A 20,990-nucleotide genomic window follows, 5' to 3' on the forward strand; every position below is an offset into this window, starting at 1 on the left:
GTCATTTCTTTATGCCTTAAGTGGAAAAGGCAAAATCAATTCATGGAAGAAAAAAGAGAAAAGTGAAAATGTTCCAATAGTGCCTTCTTCACCTTTGCAAGACCTCCAAAATCTAGGTTTCCTATTTCAATTGGCCCCTCAACAAGGTTATTGTAGAAAAAATAATGCCACCTTCTATTTTCAATATATGGCTTTATGTTTTTTAGAGATATTTCCCATATAGCATCTTATTAGTGTGGTACATATTGTGCCTAGAAAAATTCTATTCATATTAACACAATTGATAGTACAGTTTTCCATCTAGTGAAACTCTTTCCATCGTGTTGGGGGAGTTGTACCTTAAGAAATACTCAGGGTAATTAAGACTTGGCAGAAGAAAAATTGGAAAATTTGAAACTAGTATAGAAACATCTCTTGCCTGTTTAAATTCCAATGCCATATGGGAATCTGAATTATAAAAAGTAGACTGTAATTCTTGCAAAAATTTCTGCATTTTCTGTTTGCTTTGCCCTTTCCCACAGCAGTTAGAAATAGTGTGCTAAAGAGCATCAATTTACTTGTTTACCACTTATTATGTACTAATTGTTTATCATAGGAGTAGACTGTAGATTTCAGTTAACAAATTTTAAGTAAAAACAAATAAAATATCCTAGTAGCTTGGAAAACGTTTTTAAAGCTTGCAACAATATAAAAATATTTTTGCACCATTATTTTACTCAGCATTTCTTTGAAATGTGAACTCTAATAATAAAATTAAGAGGTTCTAAAGGTATGGAAATAATCTTTATCTGCTGAAAATTTGAGAGTTCTGGGTAACTGGGGCATGAACCTTAGAGTTTTTATTTTCTTTTAAGTATTAGATACAGTGAGAGAACTTTTGAGCAATTAAGAGCCAATGATTACATAATCTAATATGACATCTCCATTATTTTGGGTTCCCAAAGCACCAACCCCAAATCTCTGAGTCACAACCATATGAGTAAGTGCTAAATAAATTGATGAAAACTCATTGGAATGGAATACAATCAGGAAAATACTCTTGGTAAAGGGGAGATGAAGGCAGTTGTTTGTGGGATGATATCATTGATGTTCATTTCAACAACACTGCCTAAGAGGTCCGTTGAAACAATCAAGGTTAATGCTTGTCAGCCAAGGGGTTTGGCAATAAACAAAACAGCAGAAAGTATGTAAAACTGACACCATGCTGTGGATTAGAATATGAAAAAAAGAAAAGAGGACTTTACCTAATCTTTTCATCTTTCCTGGACCCACAGTGAGATTCCGAATTTTCTACAAGGTTAGTGACTGACTCCTCAACTTTTTAACATCAACATATCTATGTAGATGTTGTCTTTCAAATGTTAATTAATTGCTTACATCTGTACAACCCAAAGAGTGTTTTGTATCTTCTATGTTTAATTTTTGAAATTGTATTTTTAAGAATCAGTGCTTGAAAAATATCCATAACAGAAATTACAGAAAATCTTGGGTGAAAGTGAGGGCAAAAATAAGTAACATAACTAGCTACCTATTCTAATGTTTTAATATATCATTACATATTTGATCCTGTTTTAATCAATCAAAACTTTTGAAAAAAAGATAAATAATATAGTTTTAATTGCCAAATACAATGAAGAAATATCATTATTTTCAACTCCACTATTTTAATAACATTTTAATCTGGGCTATGGTTAACATTGCTTTTGCTTTCTGCTTTGCAAGAAAGCTTGCTGGGTAATTCATATTATAAGAAATACGAAGAAAGGTATTTCTAAAATGAACAGTTTTAAAGCCTTCAGCATGTAAATTTCTGGGATACAAATGCCGGCCTCTAATTGCAAATAACTTAAATCTATCTAAAAACATTTATTTATTTGAAAATACCTTGTTGATGAACTCCAAATATAAATATCATGAAGACAATGTACTGTATTTCCATAAATATATTTTAGTATTTTAGAACTTCTGAATATGACTTTCTCACACAATAATTCTAAATTAGTTCGATTTTATTATATCTGAAAACTTAAAGTGTTTTGTTTAGAAATATATTTTCTTACATCCTTATCGCAACATTTGCTTTTGCATTTTTATTTCTATCTGTTATTAATTTATTAATTCAACAAACATTTACTGAAACAAACATTTACAAAAGCAATGTACTGAACAAATATATTCTCATCATGTTCCTTATAATTTTAAAATAAATTGTTTGGTTTCTATTCTGATCCATTTTAATTTAGTCATTATCTGAATATTATATATCTACTCACATTTTTGTTTCTTTTTAACTTCAACTTTTGTATTATATATTAATTATGAACACATTTAAAAATCAAGACAATTTTGAACCCAAATATTTTCATTATACTGAGAATTCAACTAAAACACTTGATAATAAAAAAAATGAAAAAAAAAGCTGTGATACAAAAAGTCATTAACTATTTAAATAATTGGCCAAATAAAATCTAGTCTTAGGTTCCTTTGTGTTGAGTTCAGAATGTTTGTACAGGTTTTGGGAGAAGATCCAAATATATTCCAACTGTGCTTTTAATTTATGAATTCAAATAAGTCATCCATATTTCCTTAGATGTTTTTAGAAAGCATATCTTTTCTATAAAAGAATAGTTCTTTCTTTTGCTAGCTCATATGCATGGTACAAATTGCCTTATTTCCTGATGTACTATAATTGAACAGAAGGAAGATAGGTGGTAAAGAACTAGGGTAACTTTTTGTAACACTGGTAAACTATTCTTAAAACAATTCAAAATTAAAAGTGCCTACGTTTGATAATACATCATGATGAAGCCACAAGCAACCCAGAGCCTCCTCCAAAAGAGAGACAAAGAGAAATGAGAGTAGTTTTCACAGACACCTTCCAGCTTCCTCCAGTCCAAACTCCGAAACACTGGAAACCAGCCAAGGTAATGCCATTTGTGTGTGTGTGTGTGTGTGTGTGTGTGTGTGTGTGTGTGTGTGTTGTTTTAAAAGAAAAGCCATAGGGACATACCAGGAAATTACAGGCTGGTTAGTTTTGATTCAGTTGTGGTTAAAATCTTCAGAAACTATTTTAAGAAATCAAACAGAGAAAGAGCAGGAACTCAGTTTAGAAGGACCCATGTGGTTTCAGGAAAGGAATAACTTGCCTCACTAACTGGATGGAATTCTTTGAGGGTGGATTATTGAAATGAGGATCCCACTAAAATGGATGTTGAATCTAAGGAGCTTCAAAAGCCAACAATTCAGGAGAAATAATAAATGACCCCCCCCAGCGGCTTATCCATAAAATAGAGTAGTCCTTTCCTAATTGGCTTGCTTTTAATTAATGAAAACTTTTTACAGACTTCAGGAAAAATGCAAAAAAAATACATCTTTAACATAAGGTAGTACTTTAAAATATGGAAGAGCTATGATTACAGCAGCTAATAATTATAGTTAGCTATCATTATTGACTATTTGGCACAGAACTAAGCCCTTTGCACACGTTATATCATTTAATCTTTTAAATGACTTTATGAGGTACAGATTATTATTCCAAGTTTGCAGATGGGGAAACTGAGGGTATGAAAAGTTAAGGAATTTTCCCAAAGCCAAACAGCTACTCTCAGTGGAAGAGCTGGGATTGAAATCCAGAACTGTCAGACTCCAAAGACCATGCTCTTAACCCCCATACATATCCTTCCTAAGTGTGTCTCAATAATTATGAAATGGCACTTTTGCTCACAGTCAGTAGAGTGCCTGCCCAGAGACATTTCCCTGTAGGACCAATGGCTGTGCTCAGTGATCTACTCACAACCATCTGGTTCCATTAATTGTATTGCATTTAACATCCTCAGGTTAAATAGGGGGACAGCAGTCAAGGGAAGGAACAAAACTCACCAAGGAGGAATGCCCTGAGCTAACCAGCCACTGATTCCAAAGGAAATCCTGACTTAATTTCCAGTCATGCCCCCCACCCAGAAATGGCTCAGTCTCTGGGGGAATCTCTTAAAACTGGACAACCAGAGATTATTCCTAATGTCCTTCTGCATGGTAAGGTAGGATAGCATTGGCTGATCGAGTACTAAAGTCTTTCATAGACTACATAGAAAATACAGAGAAAAAAAAGCAAAACATTAGCAATGTGTAACCCTATTATAATTAATGTTAAGATTTTGGCATTTTTCTTTCTGTTTTTTTCTGGAATTTGCTTCTTTACACAGCTGTAATCATTGTAAAAATGCACCCCTTTTTCAGTTAAGATAGATTATAATTTCTACTCATTATCACTGTGTCCACTCTATCATTATTACTGGTTTTATGATATTTTATTGACTATCATAATTTTCTTAATCATTTCTCTATCATTGAGCATTTAAGTTATTTCAATTTCTTTTCATAATAAACCATGTACTTTTCAGTATAGAATTCTCCATATTTTGGATAGTTTTCTTAGCATAGATTTATTGAATTGGATTAATGTTTAAAAATGTTCCCATAACCTTGTATATTCAAAGTGAGCCCTATGGCCATTTAGACCTAGCTCTCCATTTAAAAAAGAAAAAATGGCTCCTGGTCAAATGAGCATGGAGATCACTCTGTATTAGATACAACTCTTGAAGATATTTAAGAACATAATAGCTAATTAAAGATGAAGGAGTTTTGTGAAAACCACTCTATTTAATATTGTTTAACCTACTGTCTCTCAAATTTATGTGATCTTATACTTTTGTTTAGCCTATCTCTTGTCCCCTAGAATAGATTGTTTATGAGATAGGGTGATATCTTGAAAGAGAACTAGAGGAACACTCAGAAAACCCAGTTTCTCATAAACTACATAATAGAGTGAATCAGTTACAAACTCTATATGTTTTCTTATCTATATCCTCAACAATACTATTCTGAAGATCTTATTATAAATTTTATATGAAACATAGTTATACATGAATATGTATATGCATTATTATTATTATTATTATTATTTTGAGATAGAGTTTCAATCTGTCACCCAGGCTGGAGTACAGTGGCACAATCTCAGCTCACTGCAACCTCTGCCTCCCAGGTTCAAGTGACTCTCCTGCCTCAGACTCCCAAGTAGCTGGGATTACAGGCAAGCGCGCCACAACACCCGGCTAATTTTTTTTTTTTTTTTTTTTTTTTTTAGTAAAGATGGGATATCACCATGTTGGCCAAGCTGGTCTCAAACTCCTGACCTCAGGTGATCCACCCACTTCGGCCCCCCAAAGTTCTGGAGTTGCAGGTGTGAGCTACCACACCCAGCCTGCATTAGGCAGGAGAATCACTTGAATCCGGGGGGCGGAGGTTGCAGTTAGCTGACATCGTGCCACTGCACTCCAGCCTGACAACAGAACGAGACTCCGTCTCAAAAAAAAAAAATAAGATGAAGTATAGCTATTTATCATCAGTTTCACTGACATTTACCATTTACCTTCCTTTCATTGTAAGGAATTAGGAGAATGAATACTTATTAATTATATTTGAATTTTGACATCAAGAAGTCATTTAGAAGTAAAATATGATCTAAAATATTTTGAAGCATCCAATAACTAGGTTGCCCTATTATAGAGAAGGATAATTTTTTATTTTTCCCTTTAAAAAGTGAGAATAACTTTAAGTGTTCTAGGTAGGTGTCACTTTATATTCAACTGAATATGTGAAATGCCAACACTTTTTTTGATTATTGCTGAGACAAGAATCTTGCATCTGCTATGTAACTTAACCGGTTAAGAAATCTCTGTGCCTATCCAAAGCCGTCTCACAGTAGGAGGCATCTAGATGCTTTCTGCACATACTGCATTAAAAAAAAAAAGTAATCTGTGGCAAACTTGACTCTTCCTTCATATGCTGGGGAACATGTGTTCCCCAAACATGGTGGAGAGAGGGACTTTTTGGATATGCCCCTCCTAAAATTTGCCTTGAATTGACAAGAGTTCCCTCTGAATTTTTAAAGTTGTGAGCAAATGACCATAGTATGGGAACATGCATGCCATGTTATCCAGAAGCAAGAAAGGCCAGAGAAAGAGTTTGTATGAACTAACTTGAGTTTATAACTTAGGGGGTCAGCTTTGCTGAATGCGCCTGATCTGGTTAACTCCATTCCCACTCCCAGATTTCAAGACATAAACCCATAGGTGAGAAGGGTTTACTCAGAATGTGAGAAAAAGGAAATGAAAGATAGGAAATGATTTTCCTAGGATTGGGGCTTGGTACAAAAGGATGTTACACTTTGAAACCAAGGTAGAATTCTAGGGGCCAACGAGTCAATCACCCTCCAGAATTAAAGGGACAAACAGACTGTCCTGGTTCAACTTCAGTATGAAGGATGGGAGGAGTGAGGGACAGACTGAATCCAGGAGAAGAATAAGTAGACCACCATTATGGTCAGCCATGGGCGGAGAGCAGAAGGCACTGGGTAGGGTAAAGAACATGTTCAAAAATCCACCAAAGACATCTCGACCTGGATCCAGAACCCAGGAAGACCTAGGTACTTCCATTCGCTTTTATTGTCTACATATATTTTCTCTGCACCAGAGAATCCTTTCTTTACCCAGAAAATTCTTTACATAGTAATACATACTCTACAAACTGAAGATATCTCACTGTTAAATGGAAAAATGCAGGACACCAAGTTATATAGAGAGAACAATAACAGTTATGTAAAAATGATGCAGAAAGTTAACTTGAAAGAATGCAGTGCACATCTTCTTCACTCATCTTCCCCAAGTGGTAAAATTATGGTGGCTTTTGTAAGCTTTTTATATTTTTTCCCAAATTTTTAGTAATAATTTTTATAAGAAAAAGTTATTTACAGAAGTAAATCAGGATTTATAAGGGTCCTCTTTAAAAATACTTTTAGCTGGGCATGGTGGCATGCAGCTATTGTCCCAGCTACTCGGGATGCTGAGGTAGGAGGATTTCTTGAGCCCAGGAGTTTGAGTCCAGTCTGGGCCACAGAGTGAGACTCATCTATAAAAACTTTAAACATTTTTAATACTTTTGCGAAGGTGGGGGAGGTAAACATTGATAATTTTAATGTTAATGGAAATTAGTTTAAAATATACTGTTCTGCAGTCTCCCAAGTTTGGCCTTGCTAGAGGAATGCAAAGGCAAAAAGAATGCAGAGAAAGGAGAAGTGAGCAGAGAGAGAAAGGGAAGTGAACAGGACGAATGGCTGAGGCAGGTGGAGTGCTCTAGAGAAAGAAAAGGGCATCGAGCAAGTGTGATTCAGCCCCTGGGAAGACAGAGTAGAGGGGGGCAGACAGGTATGGAGAAATCAGGAGAGCATCAAAGACTGAGACAAGAGTATCATGGAAATAAAATGAGTTTAGGGTTTGAAGTCAGACCAGCACTCTCTACCACAGTTGTGTGTCTTAGGACAAACTCTGTATTAATTTTTACAATGGGAATAAAATTACCCATCTTACAGGTTGCCTTGTGAGATCAAATTAAAGATGATGATGTCTGGAAACTATACTCTGCTACTAGAATTTACCACTTTTCTTTGAATGCTTGGTTGTAGTCTGCCCTCCTTTCTGCAGAATCCCAGAATCCCAAGAACCAAATAGAAGAAAGGGCCAGAGAGTTCCTGAGCTTCTAGAACTCCAGTCTTTGCTAAAGTGGCTTCAAAGGGATGAGACTTATGTGGCTGCACAGGCTCTCACACCCTACCTAGGAGAACCTGGAGGGCCAGAGGGCCTCTTACTGTCTAACCCATGATGGGGAGGGGTATCTGTGAAATGATGAAATGAATGAATGAATGCATAAGTGAATTAATGTTTATTCTTCCAGGTAAACTTTGAAACAATTTAATCTAAAATGGTTTCATCTTTTCAGATCAAAAGATCACCCTGAGATTTTATTTAAAATTGCAGTTGTAAAAGTTTCTGGTATGTTTTGATGGCCACGTTGGAACTTCTCTGTAGCAAGGCCAGCTGTCTACCAACATGCTGCACAGGGTGTTGCAAATCAGTAAATTTGCTATGATCCAAAGCTTGGCTGTTAGAGAGCCCTGCATGAGTCTTACCAGTGCTTCCAGGCCAACTGCACTCAGGGGCACTGACTTGTGCCTTATAAACCTATTAAAAAAGAGCATGGATGACTGGCCTGGCTTTGCCACATATTAGCTTTGAGCTTGAACAACTACTTGCCCTCACTAAGACTCAGTTTTCTCCTCCGTAAAATGAAGATGATGCTCTACCTATTGTAGTTATTGTGAAGACTTGACAAGATAGAATATTTGGACTATAGTAAGAATGTAATAAATAGAAATGTAATATTGATAATGATAAGGATGATAATAATAGTGACAATGACAGCCATGATTAGAATAGCCACTTGCTAATTTACTACCGTAAATATTACTGTCAGTTTTATGGGACAGACCCATCAGCGTTAACTGAAAGTTTTCTCCCTGTAGGCAAATTGTACATAGGAAGGCAAACTGTCAGAAAGTTATGTAGTACCTCAAGTCTTAACTAGGGGAGTTAGTTTAAAGTTTACAGTCCTGACAGCCTGATGCAGCCCCCGACCACATGGCTGTAACTCCCAGGTTACCCAGACCCTCCTATCCATCTACCAGGAAATCTCTGCCCTGGACAATTTGGAATTAACACTGGTATTCTCTGCCTCTCTGATTTCTCTGATTCTTCTTTTTTTTTTTTTTTTTTTTTTTGATGTTTTTTATTACTGAGTAATGCTCTTCTTACTGGCCTCTTAGTTCTCTAATGATCATTTCCTCCACTCCACCTCAGCCATTGCCTCCCTTGAACCTTGTCATCGCTGAAGCCCTCATCACCTCCAAAGTCTTGAGATCTCCTGTTCTCTAACCTTGGAAATTTCCTATCCTTGTCTCTTACTCATAATCCGATATCCTTCTACATAATTTCTTCAACCACATTATAAATCCCAGTCCATAGATCCCAAAACTTTCTATTCATTGTCCTCTCCTGCTATTTGTTTGGCTTAGGTTCCATGATCCAATCAGTATTATCATTTCTCCGCTCACTCTTGATTCCCCTTGCTCTTCTCTCCTTCCATCACAATCATTTTGCAAAACCCCTCCCAGGATGAACTCAGTGATCCATCATTTTCATTTCTATTCCTGAGCAGCTAAACATAAATGGAGGAATTCACACAATTAAACAGACTGATTTCATTTAAAATTAACAATCTCAACATTTTCAATAAGTTCTCACCACTGGCAGAGTCCTACCATATTACCTCGGTAAGCTTGCTCCCCCACTCTCTGACACAAGATAACTCTTATGTCATCTTCCCTATTCAAACCTCCTGCCTCTTTCCTGCCTTTTCTCAGTTGATGACTTTGCCTCATGCTTCACTTGAAAAAATTGAAACATTTTCTCAACACCATCAAGATGTCTCTGTTTCTGGCACCCAGCCTCTTCCTGTTCTTAGTTATGAAACTAAGAAATTCCGTCTCCTTCTATCAAGGTCCAGTCATTGACACATTCTTTTGTTCTTATCCCATGTTGACTTCTGGAGAACTTCAGTCTCTTCAGCCCCATATCTTCACTGTCTCCTTCTCTACTGGATCATTCCATCAGCCTGCAAGCATAACATCTCTTGACTTTACATATATACATACCTTGACCTCATACCCCCTTGCATCCACTCACCCACTGAACAACTCAGAGCTCTGGTTCTGCTTCACAACCAAACTTCAGAAACAGTAGTCCATAAAAGTGGTTTCTCTATTGATACTGCCCTCCTATTTTCCACCTCCACACTCCACCATAATTGCTCTTCTTAATGTTACCTACAACTGCCAATTCTTGTCCTTTTGCCCTTTTTGATTTCTTAGTTCTCTAGCTTTACACTATATATTTTTCCCTATCTTTTTAGCCATTTCGCTATCTCTTTCTGCTGGCATTTCTCCCTATACCCATTGGTAAGCATTTGAGTCTCTAGCATGATCTCGGACTCAATTCTCATATTTCTCAAGAAGCTTCACCCATGGTGATTCATCTCTTCCCATGCAATTAACTACTATTTGTATGTTATGCACACCTGCATTTGTAACTCTAGCCAAATTTCTCTTCTAGGGAGAGAATGTGTGTATTGAACTACCTTCTTGACCTCTCAAGAGGCATCTCAAAGTTGACATAACACTGTGTCTGTCCACCTTAAGTAAAACCCATCTATCACCCAGTCTTCTCTATCTCTGTGACACCATCAACCACCCAGTTGCTCAACTAAAATCCACAGCATTATCTTAATGTACCTTCTTATTCAGACTTCATATCTAATCTTTCAACCCATGAAGTTTCAATATCCAAGATACATCTCAAATCTATCTATTTTTATTCACTCTGCCAACACTTTAATCTGAGTCACTATTGGGTTTTATGTGGACTATTGCAAGAGTTTCCTTACTAGTCTTCTGGTTTCCAACCTTGCAAAATCATAGAGCTCCTCTACTTAAAACCCTTTAAAATCTTCCCATTGCATTTTAGTTAAGACATAAACTTGTTATCTCTACCTCCAAAGCCCTGGATGGCCTGGCCCATGCCCTGCCTCACACACCTCATCTTGGGCTACTCTGCACCTCCACTGCTAATTTCCCTGCTGGGCTCATCTCCTTTCAGTTCTTGGAACATGCGCAGCCTCTTATGCCTTAGGACCTTCACACACACACACACACACACACACACACACACACACACTACATTTTCCCTGCTTCTCATGTGTATGACTCTTGCCTTTGAGGTCTTTGCTCAAATGTCACTTCCACAGAGTCCTTCATCACCTACTTATGAAAGTGTTCTCAGTTGTGTTTCTATAACTACACTGGGTTTTATTCTTCATAGCAGTCATGAAAATTTATAGTTACATTTTTATCTGTTTGTTTGTATTTCTTTTTCTCTTTCTTTCCCCATAGGCTGTGAGCTCAAGGGGCAGAGCCGAGCCCCATTTTAGGCACCAATTTATACCTGGTGCAGAGAGAAATGCTAGGACCCTTTCACTCCTCTGTACCTTACCTGTGCTCTCGTTGCTGCCTCTACCCAGTGTTGTGAGTGATACCTGCAGCCTTTACTGATGTTTCCCTCTGCTGCTGAGGAATGCTGGGACAGAAATTGAAGCTCATAAAAATATTCACTGAATGAATGAATGAATGAATGAATAGATGAATACCAGCGTCCCATACATTTTCAGAACTTCCGTTCTCATTGCAATTCTATTGTTAAGATTACCGCATTTGTGTCATTGGGAGTCGACTAAGGGAGATGTGTGTAAAGTCTGGCAAGCTTGACTTTGGCAATGCCCTCTTTTCCTTCCAATCCCCTTTTTCTGTCTGACATGGAGTGGTTTCCCTGGACCTCCACTTCCACTCAAGGGATATATTTTCTTCTTTGCCCCTAGCTCTTCTAAGGAGTTAATTTTACCACTTACATATGCTCTAGCCAGTTGGATTTCTCTTCACTTTCTAGAAATGGGTGAGGCCATTTCATAGTCTGCACCTTCCTCCACCCCAGGCTGTGAGTGACACTTGAATCCCCTGCTGATGATGTCCCCTTCTGCTGAGGAGCGGGTACAGAGGGTGGCAGTTTCATCACCACTAGAGCCATAGGTGCTAGAAGCCATGGGCACCTCTGGGTGCCAAAGCTAAACTGGGCTCTCCGGAGCCCTTAACATCCAGAAGCCACATGGAGTAGGGTAGGGGAAGTGCTCCTCTCCCCTTCTGCGTTACATTCTGTTAGCTGGATGTAAGCTGTTAGCTGGATGTCAAAGCAACATATCTTCTCAGTACTGCCACAACATTTCAGTGAGTACAACTAATTTGTATTAATAAACACATGAACTGAAAGTGTAATTACATTATGAAGTACTGCACAACATTTTTGGCAACTGTTTGGAAAGAAAGAAAAGCGGGGTGTTGGGGCGGAATTAATGTTTACATGGTACATGCCAATCTAAGCATGCCCCAGAGCATCATGGAAGGAATTCATGTTGCCAACTGATGTTTTATTCTGACCCCATCTTTGAAGGCATCAAATGGCAACCATTGCTTATGTCTGCACATTCTTCAGTAGGATTATAATAACAATAGTTAATGCTAAGTTCCCCAAAGAATCTTTTAATCTTTATTTAAAAATTGGTCAATACATTACTTGTACTATGAAATGCTTTATCAAGGAGATTTTAGCAAAACATCTCTTTTCCTTTTTATTTTTAATTCTTGTTTTGTTTTGTTTTTAATAACCAACCCCACCTCTCTCTGAGACTCAGACAGAGGCTCCCCGGAGCTAGACTAAAAGATAAACCTAAATTCCTGACACCATTATGTACTCAGAATTATCTTCCCGCCCTGCCTTCAAACCACTGGGGTGGCTTCTTAGGCCACACTTGGCTCTCCCGTAGGACTGATTCTCTTCCAGAAGTCTCTGTGTAACCAGCTTTCTGGCACCCACTCCTCCAGTCCTGATGCATAAATGTGCCTTGTCACAACTTAGTCTCAAGCTGGAATCTCCACTATGCTGACTTATATAATGAATACCTAAAAAATAAAGAGTATACAAGTGATTGAATGAGATGAAGAATTAATTCACCTGGCAGTAGAAAAGCCATTGCTTGCTCACTGTTTGATTTGGAGAAAAAAGTGTTCTCTCATTCCAGGTAATAGAAGACAAACTTAAGTTAGAAAAGGATAAAGGGAAAGCAAAATCTCCCAAGGAGAAAAAGCCTCCAAGTGCCAAGCCTGCCAAAGGAAAGGGAAAGGATCAGCCTGAGGCCAACGCACCAGTGAAAAAGACCACCCAGTTAAAACGGAGAGGAGAAGACGACGACACCAGTCGTTACATTGGTCAGTAAGGTGCTGCTGCCGGCGGTGCCTTTCACGAGTGAAACACAGTGGTAATAAAATCAGAACAGTTAATTTGGTGACTCACATAGAGTGCATAGTTTCCTGACCCCAATTCCCCCACAATCATTTTGCCCTAGAGACACTAGAATTTTCCTGCCTCACGAACTGTGATGCGATTGGAGCAGTCATCCCAATAACTATGCTTAGTCTTTCCCAGCCTTTTCACTCATTAGAAACATAAATCACTTACTCCCATGACACCCTGAGAGAAAAAGATTTCTATTTGCAATTCATTTGTGTCTGTAAGCAAATTTTTCTTGAGACAGGGTCTTCCTCTGTCATGCAGGCTAGAGTGCAGTGGCACAATCATGACTTATACTACAGCTTAAAAATCCCAGGCTCAAGCCATCCTTCCACCTCAGCCTCCCCAGTAGCTGGGACTACCGGCACATGACCATGCCCAACTTATTTACTTATTAATTTATTTTGTAGAGACAGGATCTCTCTATGTTGCCAAGTGTGGCCTTGAACACCTGGCCTCAAGTGACTCTCCCTCCTCAGCCTCCCAAAGTGCTGAGATTACAGGCATGAGTCACTACACCTGGCTCTCTTAAACAAACATTTATTAAGCATGTGTCTTGCTAGGCACATTTACACAGTGCAAATAAAGGCTGAGATAGCCAGTCGACTGTGCCGCCAAGGAGCTTACTATCTTGTTGGGCACATACAGGAAAGTCAGACATAATTATAAAGCAAAATAAAAAGTGATTGTGGTCATGAGTGAAACACAGTGGTAATAAAATCAGATCAGTTAATTTGGTGACTCACATAGAGCACATAGTTTCCTGACCCCAACTCCCCCACAATCATTTTGCCCTAGATAGAGACACTAGAATTTTTCTTTCATTGTAGTTTCTTAATATAAAAATGATTCATCCTAGGCAGCTATAAGTAATTCATTCCTGCCTTCCCTTGAATGTAAATGAGCTACTTGTTGTTATCTGCATATTTAAATGAGATAGCAGAGGGCTTTCCCATCCTTTACCAGTTGACTCCCCTCGTGCATCTCTGCTCTAAATCCAGTAGACTCGGAAGAAGTGATATTATGAAGTCCATGGGCAATATCAACATTGATTAGTTTAGTGATAGAAGAAAAGTCATTACTTAAAAATGAAAAGTTGTGCCTCTGTTGCACTATTTATATATTGATCTTAATGGGCTTTTAATGAAATGTAGTGCTTTTTTGTACCATGTGCTGTCGGTATTAAAGTACAACAATTATTCTTACCCTGCAGAATGTCACATTCTAAAATAAACTCATGTCTTAATATTAATAAAATAGTATAACCAGGGCCAAATAAAGGAGAAAAATTTTAGGAAAGTGCACACTATGTATTTTAAATTTTTAATGCAATAAATACATAGTTACTACATAATCCATACTCGGGATTCACACCCATACAACACTTTTTAAGGGAGCATGTCCATATTCATTATTTCCCTCTCCTGTAAACACCTCTAGTTATAAAATACCACAAAGCTGTAGCTATTTGTAATTCAGGAGTAAAGCCAGATGCTGCTCAAAAGAGATTAGAACCCAAAAAAGTTACAGGCTAAACTCTTAACAAAAACCCAAGCACACATTTTCTATGACCAGAAGCCCCATATAGGTTTGTCCTTCTATTACGCCTATGTCGCATTTGCAAAAGTGATTTAATATTCTGTAAAATAGTCACAGCCTTCTTACTGGAAGGGCAATAATGAAAAACAGTCAACATGACTGCATTCCAGCCAACTGGATCATTTTTGGCAAGCCAGAGGGATTATAAATGCATGCATAATGTACATAGCCATTGAACTGGCTGAGTGCAACCTGCTCTCTTTTACAATGATGGCTGCTCTTCTTTATGCTATTTTGAACAGACGATGAGCCAGATGATGGTGCCCAACATTACATTATAGTTGTGGGCTTCAACAATCCTCAGCTATTAGCAATTATGGCTGAGCTTGGCATTCATATAACCAGCGTGATTAAAATATCTTCAGAGAGTTATGAACCTCTGCAGACACACCTGGCAGCAGTTAACCAGCAGCAGGAAGTTCTTCTTCAGCCAGAAGGTATGCAGTCTGCTACACAACTTACTGAGTCCTTCAATATTAGCCACTCTCCTTAAAGAACAAATATAATTTTCTGTCCAAAACATAGTCTTACAATTCATACATTATTAAATCTTTTCAAGACTTTGATTTGCTATTTACTCTGCTTGACCAGCCAAGTGTTGTAAATTTTGCAAATTAAAATCATACCTTGTATTTATATCCCCTGTATCATACCCTGTATTTGTAGCCACAGAAAACAGACTGCAGGTCAGAAGACTTGGTTATCCAACTACCTTTTCTGGAGCATTTGATCTATAAGTTTTACCTAAAGGATGCGCTGGATGAATCACTGTTAATAATCTGTTCTTGCAGAAGTCACAGTTACCAAGTAGCCCAAGGGAGGTCACAGCCTTAGATTCTTGCCCTGTTCTGCTATTGGCTTATTATGAGAAATCACTGGGGTGCTATCTTCCTAGCCTTAGACTAGCAAGTTGTGAGATGAAGTTCCAATCATGCTACCATTTAGCCATTTTGAGCCTTGAGGTCTTCATCTAAGAAGATTATCCTAGATGACTTCTGTGGAAGGGAAGAAAAAAGCCACTGTATACTTTAGGAAATAGAACTAGAATTTGGTGTAAGATTGTGTTACCAGATGCCCAAGTTTTTTCTGCCATATGCTGTTGCTTTTGTTGTTATTTATTAATAATATCATTTGCACAGTGTTTTGTATCTTACGCAGCCACATCCCAATTTTTATAACACTACATTTTTAAATTGCTGCTCTATAAAGTTAGAAATAGCTACCCTAGATAATACTAATAGGTCTCATATATTGGGCACATGTCTTGGGACTAGGCTCAATGCTAAGGGCATTAAGTACATTGATTCATGTGGTTTTCACAACAAGCCTAGGAAGCATGTTTTACTGTTTCCATTTTACAAAAATGGACTCTCAGTCTAGAGGCAGCTATTAAGTTAAAAAGTTGAGGTTCAAACCTACGCTATTCCTGATTATCTCAAAGGATAGTTATAATTCTAAATGGCTTATTATTGAAGTGAGAAAATGCTGCATAAGCTCCAAACACAGTCTCTCTGTAAAAATATTTAGTATAGAAAAATAAAATATTAAAAAATAGACTTTATAATAGAATAATGAGATCTTAGTAGTAGAAACTACTATTTAATTATAGATGTAATAAGCATAAATATTTCAGGCAAATTTTTAAGCATAATTTTATGGAAATCTGTCATTATTTTACAGTAAAAGTACAAATACCCAGAGAAGCCTCTTGCTATTTAATGTGACCAAAAGGTAACTGAAACATACAACATTGATCCACTCTGTTTTCAGCAATATAAGAAGGAGAACCAGATAAACTGCATTTGTAATCAGTTATGTAGCAGACACTAAGTTGATTTAAAAAGTGATTTGGCAGAAAAACTGGTCCTATGTAGACTGTCATCTAAGAGTATTGGAAATCTTGAACATATTTAGCTCCCAAAATGTGTGACCTAGTCATAATCTTTCTGGGCCTCAACTATAAAATGAAGGCATGAGATAAGTTCATATTTAAAATTAATCTCAGAAGTAAAGTTCTCTGATTTCATAATTGTATACTCCGACTTCAAAAATTTATCAAAATTACATTCCTTTATTTACATATTCTGGTACCGTACAGATATCTTGCAATGCATATGACTCACCGTGTCCACTTAAAGTGGGAAAACATTTAACACTCTCATTTTGTAATATAAATATGTTGCTATTATTAGATCTAGAAGCAGAAAAATTGAAGAAAGAAAATGCCATAAAAGAGCTTAAAACTTTCTGGAAGTACTTGGAACCAGTCCTGAATAATGAGAAACCTGAAACAAATCTCTTTGATGTTGCTCGACTTGAATACATGGTCAAAGCAGCTGATTTTCCTTCTGACTGGTCAGATGGCGAGATGATGGTTAGTACACACATTACTGAGAGTGCATGGTTTTAACATGTGACACAATGGTTCTATTTGCTCCATTTATTCATGACATAGATAGTTACTGAGCGCCGATTACAAGGCATTGAGCTAGGCTCTTTTATCTTCAGGATAATGATAATATTGAATGCTCAACGATGGTTGTAGTCTGATTCATTAGCTTTTAGTGTGTGAATTAACAACAAATAATAAGATGTAGTAGATGAGGATCAAAAGGATGGTGATTCTTTTATTTGGTGACACGTGGTTTTGTTTTAAAACTCAACAATGTTCTAGACAGTAATTAGAATCTTCATATGTATTAATTTTAAAATAGTAAATTTTATAGTTTGTTGAATTACATGTCTGACTTTTTATGTTTCAGTTCATACATTGCTTTTCTAAGCCCTTGCTTTTATTCCCATTTTTTTTTTTTTTTTTTTTGCTCTGTCACCCAGGCTGGAGTGCAGTGGTGTGATCTCACTGCAACCTCTGCCTCCTGGGTTCAAGTGATTCTCCTGCCTCAGCCTCCCATGTAGCTGGGACTACAGGCACGTGCCACCATGCCCAGCTAATTTTTGTATTTTTAGTAGATATGGGGTTTCACCATGTTGGCCAGGCTGGTCTTGAACTCCTGACCTCAGGTGATTCACCCGTCTTAACCTCCCGAAGTGCTAGGATTACAGGCGTGAGCCACCATGCCTGGCCCCAAAATCTTATTTTTAATATATTTGGCCAAGAAGGTCTATCCTAATAGGATGACTTGACTTTGGCCCTGTAGTTATCAGGCATTTCCCAAGAGTGAGATTTACTGGCCCCTGCTATTGAGGAGTTTACAGAGAGGCAAGACTAAACAGTGAAACAGAGAAGCAGTGGTCAAGGACCCACATATCTGGTGCTCAGTTATGTGAAACACACTCTAAGTTTCCTACTAATTCAGACAAAGAAAAAATGGAATGATTGGAAAAGTAGTGAATGACAGATGCATGATGGCTTTTTAACAAAATGGAAGATCAAATGACTACTTATCGAAGATGTTGTGCAAAGTGTTCAGGCATCCCTCTGCTACAGAAAATCTCTCAGGTCTCTTTCTAGTTGACCCCTTATCCCAACTAACAGGGGCCAGGGAGTGTTGAATACCCTGCAGGATGATATATTTCAGCATTAAGGGAGCTGAAATGAAAGCAAAGTCCTAGGGAAGGACCATATCAAGTGAGTGCTCTGAAAAAGACTGGGCAAAGTGGAGTGTGGAGGGTGGATGAGTGTCTGCACAGTGACTGTGGGTAGCTGACAAGAAAAAAAAATAAAAGCCGACTGTCTAAAAGAAGAGTGAAATCAAAGCCTGGAACTGTTTCTACAGCCGAGGGTAGGCTATGGGGCATGGATACTTCTGACTCTGAGTGTCCCTGGTTCTATTACCTTGAGATGGATATGCACTTAATGAAGTAAGTGAAAACGCTGAGGAGGGTGGCCAGACTTGAACCCTGAAGGATGGACAAGACTTGAATAAGTCGTAATGGAGAGATCAGTTTGAGTTATAAAGACTCTCAACACAAGGCATTAGATGTCACTATGTAGAAACACCATACTTAAGTCTGATATCCTGGTGAATCTCAGCCTTGTTCTCTGCATGAAAAATGAAGCTGAATGTAGAAAAGCTGTGATAGAAGGCAGAGCTAGTTCTAGGAAAGACTGGAGACTCCAAACTCCCTTTGTCCTTGCGCCTCCCCATCCCTTCATCTAGATGTGTTCAGCTTTCCTGCTTTGTCTTCCACTCTCCTGCCTCCTAAACCTGACCTCAGAGAAGGACCCACTGTCCTCTGTCCTTTACTATTTCATGTTGCCTTGGGTCAGTATGTTTCCCTGTCCTGGAGATATTGGCATTCCAAGTAACATATGAACATTCCACCCTATTTTCTTGAAACTCTAGATTATACTAAAAACGTGACATATTTTGGGGGAAGAGGCTATTTCCTTAGGATCCTGAAATCCCACCTCAAATCCAGCTTCTTACTCTCTCTTCCACAGACCAGCTGTTCTCCCAAGCATGTAAAATCTCTGGTTAATAAAACCCACATCCACAAATTTAAATTTTGGAGAAACACTGCTCCTCTCATTTGGGCCAAGGCCTGGCTACATACCCTATCAAGAACTTGTGTACATTTTTTGTTCAACAAGGCACAGGAGATCCCAGCCTTATAATCCCTGAACCATAATTCATTCAGAGGAGGCTGCTTCTAAGTCAGCCTCAAGCCAAGTACCTTTCGCTCCATCTCTAGCTAGGGCTCCCTACTGTGTGTCTTCTTTGCTTTCCAGGCACAGGCTGAATAAAGCTGAAATGCAGAGTCTAAAATCGTGTACAGTCCATTGCATCATCAGAACATAGATGTGAACACTATGGTATACAATGGCAACTTCAAAGGCCCGAGCACCATTTCTAGCACTCTTATTCTCACTGCAGTGTCCACATTTTAATCACTTCCTTTTAAAGAAAGTGGTAGTGGCTATATTTTACTTTTAAAAATACAGAATGGAATAGTTTAAATGGCAATTAAAGTTCAGAAAAATTATTTTATGTGGAAAAATATTACCAGTCTAGTTATGGTAGAACATTCCTGACTTCAGAAGTGGAACATTAATGTAAAGGGTCTCTAGTTGGGCCATGAAGGTAACTGTCAACAATGAAAACATTCAGGTCTCTACAGAGCCAATTAGGGCTGTGTTGCCCAGCTTCCCAGATTGATCTATTAGTCAATTTGCCGGTATTTACTGAATATCATCTTATACCAGGGCTGTGGTCTGGGTCCAACTGTAGTAATCTTTTACAGCCCATGCATGCCTCTCTAAGATATGGTTTGTGAGTGAAGCACTCAGCATTGAGGATGATGGGGAGGGAAAGTCTTGAAAATGGTTCAGTCATTAAATTGGATTCTAGAAGAAAAGGCCATTGAATTTAATAGGTAAGATCACAGTTCATTTTAAACAAGATCATTTAATAAGCATAAAAATGATAAATCTACCCCTAGTAGAAGCAGATCAAATGCATAGTGTCACACTTTAAGCTATATCTGTAAATTGATACTGGCTTCATATCCAAGATAGGATCCATCCAAGGAGCCCTCTTCCCCTTTGATTGGCGGAAAGCATTTGCAACCTTTCCAACCTTTGGCTGCAAACAAGCAGGCTATATTTCTGTTGAAACAAGGTAACAAAAGCTTTACATCAAATAAATGCCCTTCAACGCATGATAACTGTCCGTGGAAGACATTGGCAACATTTCAAGTTAAGACCCTGGTTGCTGAAATAATTTGTTGTCCTTAGCATGTGATTTGCTCTTTCATTTTAAAATGAATTAACTAGGTTAAGCTAATGGATCATTGGGCAAAAGCTTTACTCTATTTCCTAGAAATAAAAACAAAAACAAAAACATATTTCTATGCCAGAATTTGGGCAAGCAATACCAGATTGAAGCTTGACTGAAGAAGCCTTGGCCTTAGTGGGAATGGGAAGCCAGCCAGCAACCAGGTGCACCATAGTGATTGGCAGAGCTGTGCACATCACTGGACTTCTGCATACAAGGAACCATCTCATACCACCTTACTTCTTGAACTCAGACATAGGATGAGCCTATTTCATTCTTTTTTGCTTCCAGGCAGACAGACCCAGCCATCACAATGCTTTCCTACTTCTGGAAACAAAAGCCCAAGTAATAGAGGTATCTGAGCTATAATTTGCTTGCCAGCTCATAAAACTTGTGGGTATTATAGAAGCAATAGTCTATCAGGATTTCTTAGTGTTTTGCTGTAGAGGTAGAACAGGTGAAAGGAAAGAAGTGGAGTTTGGAGGAAAAGAAGAAATACTGATTGCTCACATACTTGTGTAGATGCAACGTACTTGGGTAGATGATCCACAAAGCAGAGTCAGTGTTTCCATTGTGCTCCTTGCATAGCCAGGTAAGAAATCATCTATAGCTTGTCACTGGCTGAGGATATTAAAGTTACCTAACGTGTTTAGGAATTGAGATACTAAGAATACAGGCCACACTGCTGGAACTCATGACTCAGTTATATTTCTTTTAGTTGAAGCATTAATTAGGCTCTTAAAACATTAGG

At 37.9% G+C, this 20,990-nt stretch overlaps 1 protein-coding gene across 9 annotated transcripts in view; it reads left to right on the top strand.

Annotated features, from left to right (window-relative positions):
- The window catches only part of SPAG17 (sperm associated antigen 17), a 248,047-nt gene that overhangs the window by 70,998 nt on the left and 156,059 nt on the right, over nt 1–20,990 (top strand). For 8 of the 9 annotated variants that reach the window (XR_008512558.1, XR_008512547.1, XM_054528865.1 and 5 more), the window contains 3 exons: nt 12,634–12,820; nt 14,744–14,938; nt 16,694–16,875. The exons of the other annotated variant lie outside the window; for it this stretch is intronic. Coding sequence is in view for 6 of the 8 variants with exons in the window: in XM_054528865.1 (XP_054384840.1) it covers nt 12,634–12,820; nt 14,744–14,938; nt 16,694–16,875 (564 nt within the window). In the remaining 2 variants the exon portion in view is untranslated. The remainder of the gene's footprint in view (nt 1–12,633; nt 12,821–14,743; nt 14,939–16,693; nt 16,876–20,990) is intronic. 9 annotated transcript variants of the gene reach the window in all.

The sequence above is a fragment of the Pongo abelii genome, chromosome 1 (assembly GCF_028885655.2).
Source record: "Pongo abelii isolate AG06213 chromosome 1, NHGRI_mPonAbe1-v2.0_pri, whole genome shotgun sequence".
Taxonomy (NCBI): domain Eukaryota; kingdom Metazoa; phylum Chordata; class Mammalia; order Primates; family Hominidae; genus Pongo; species Pongo abelii.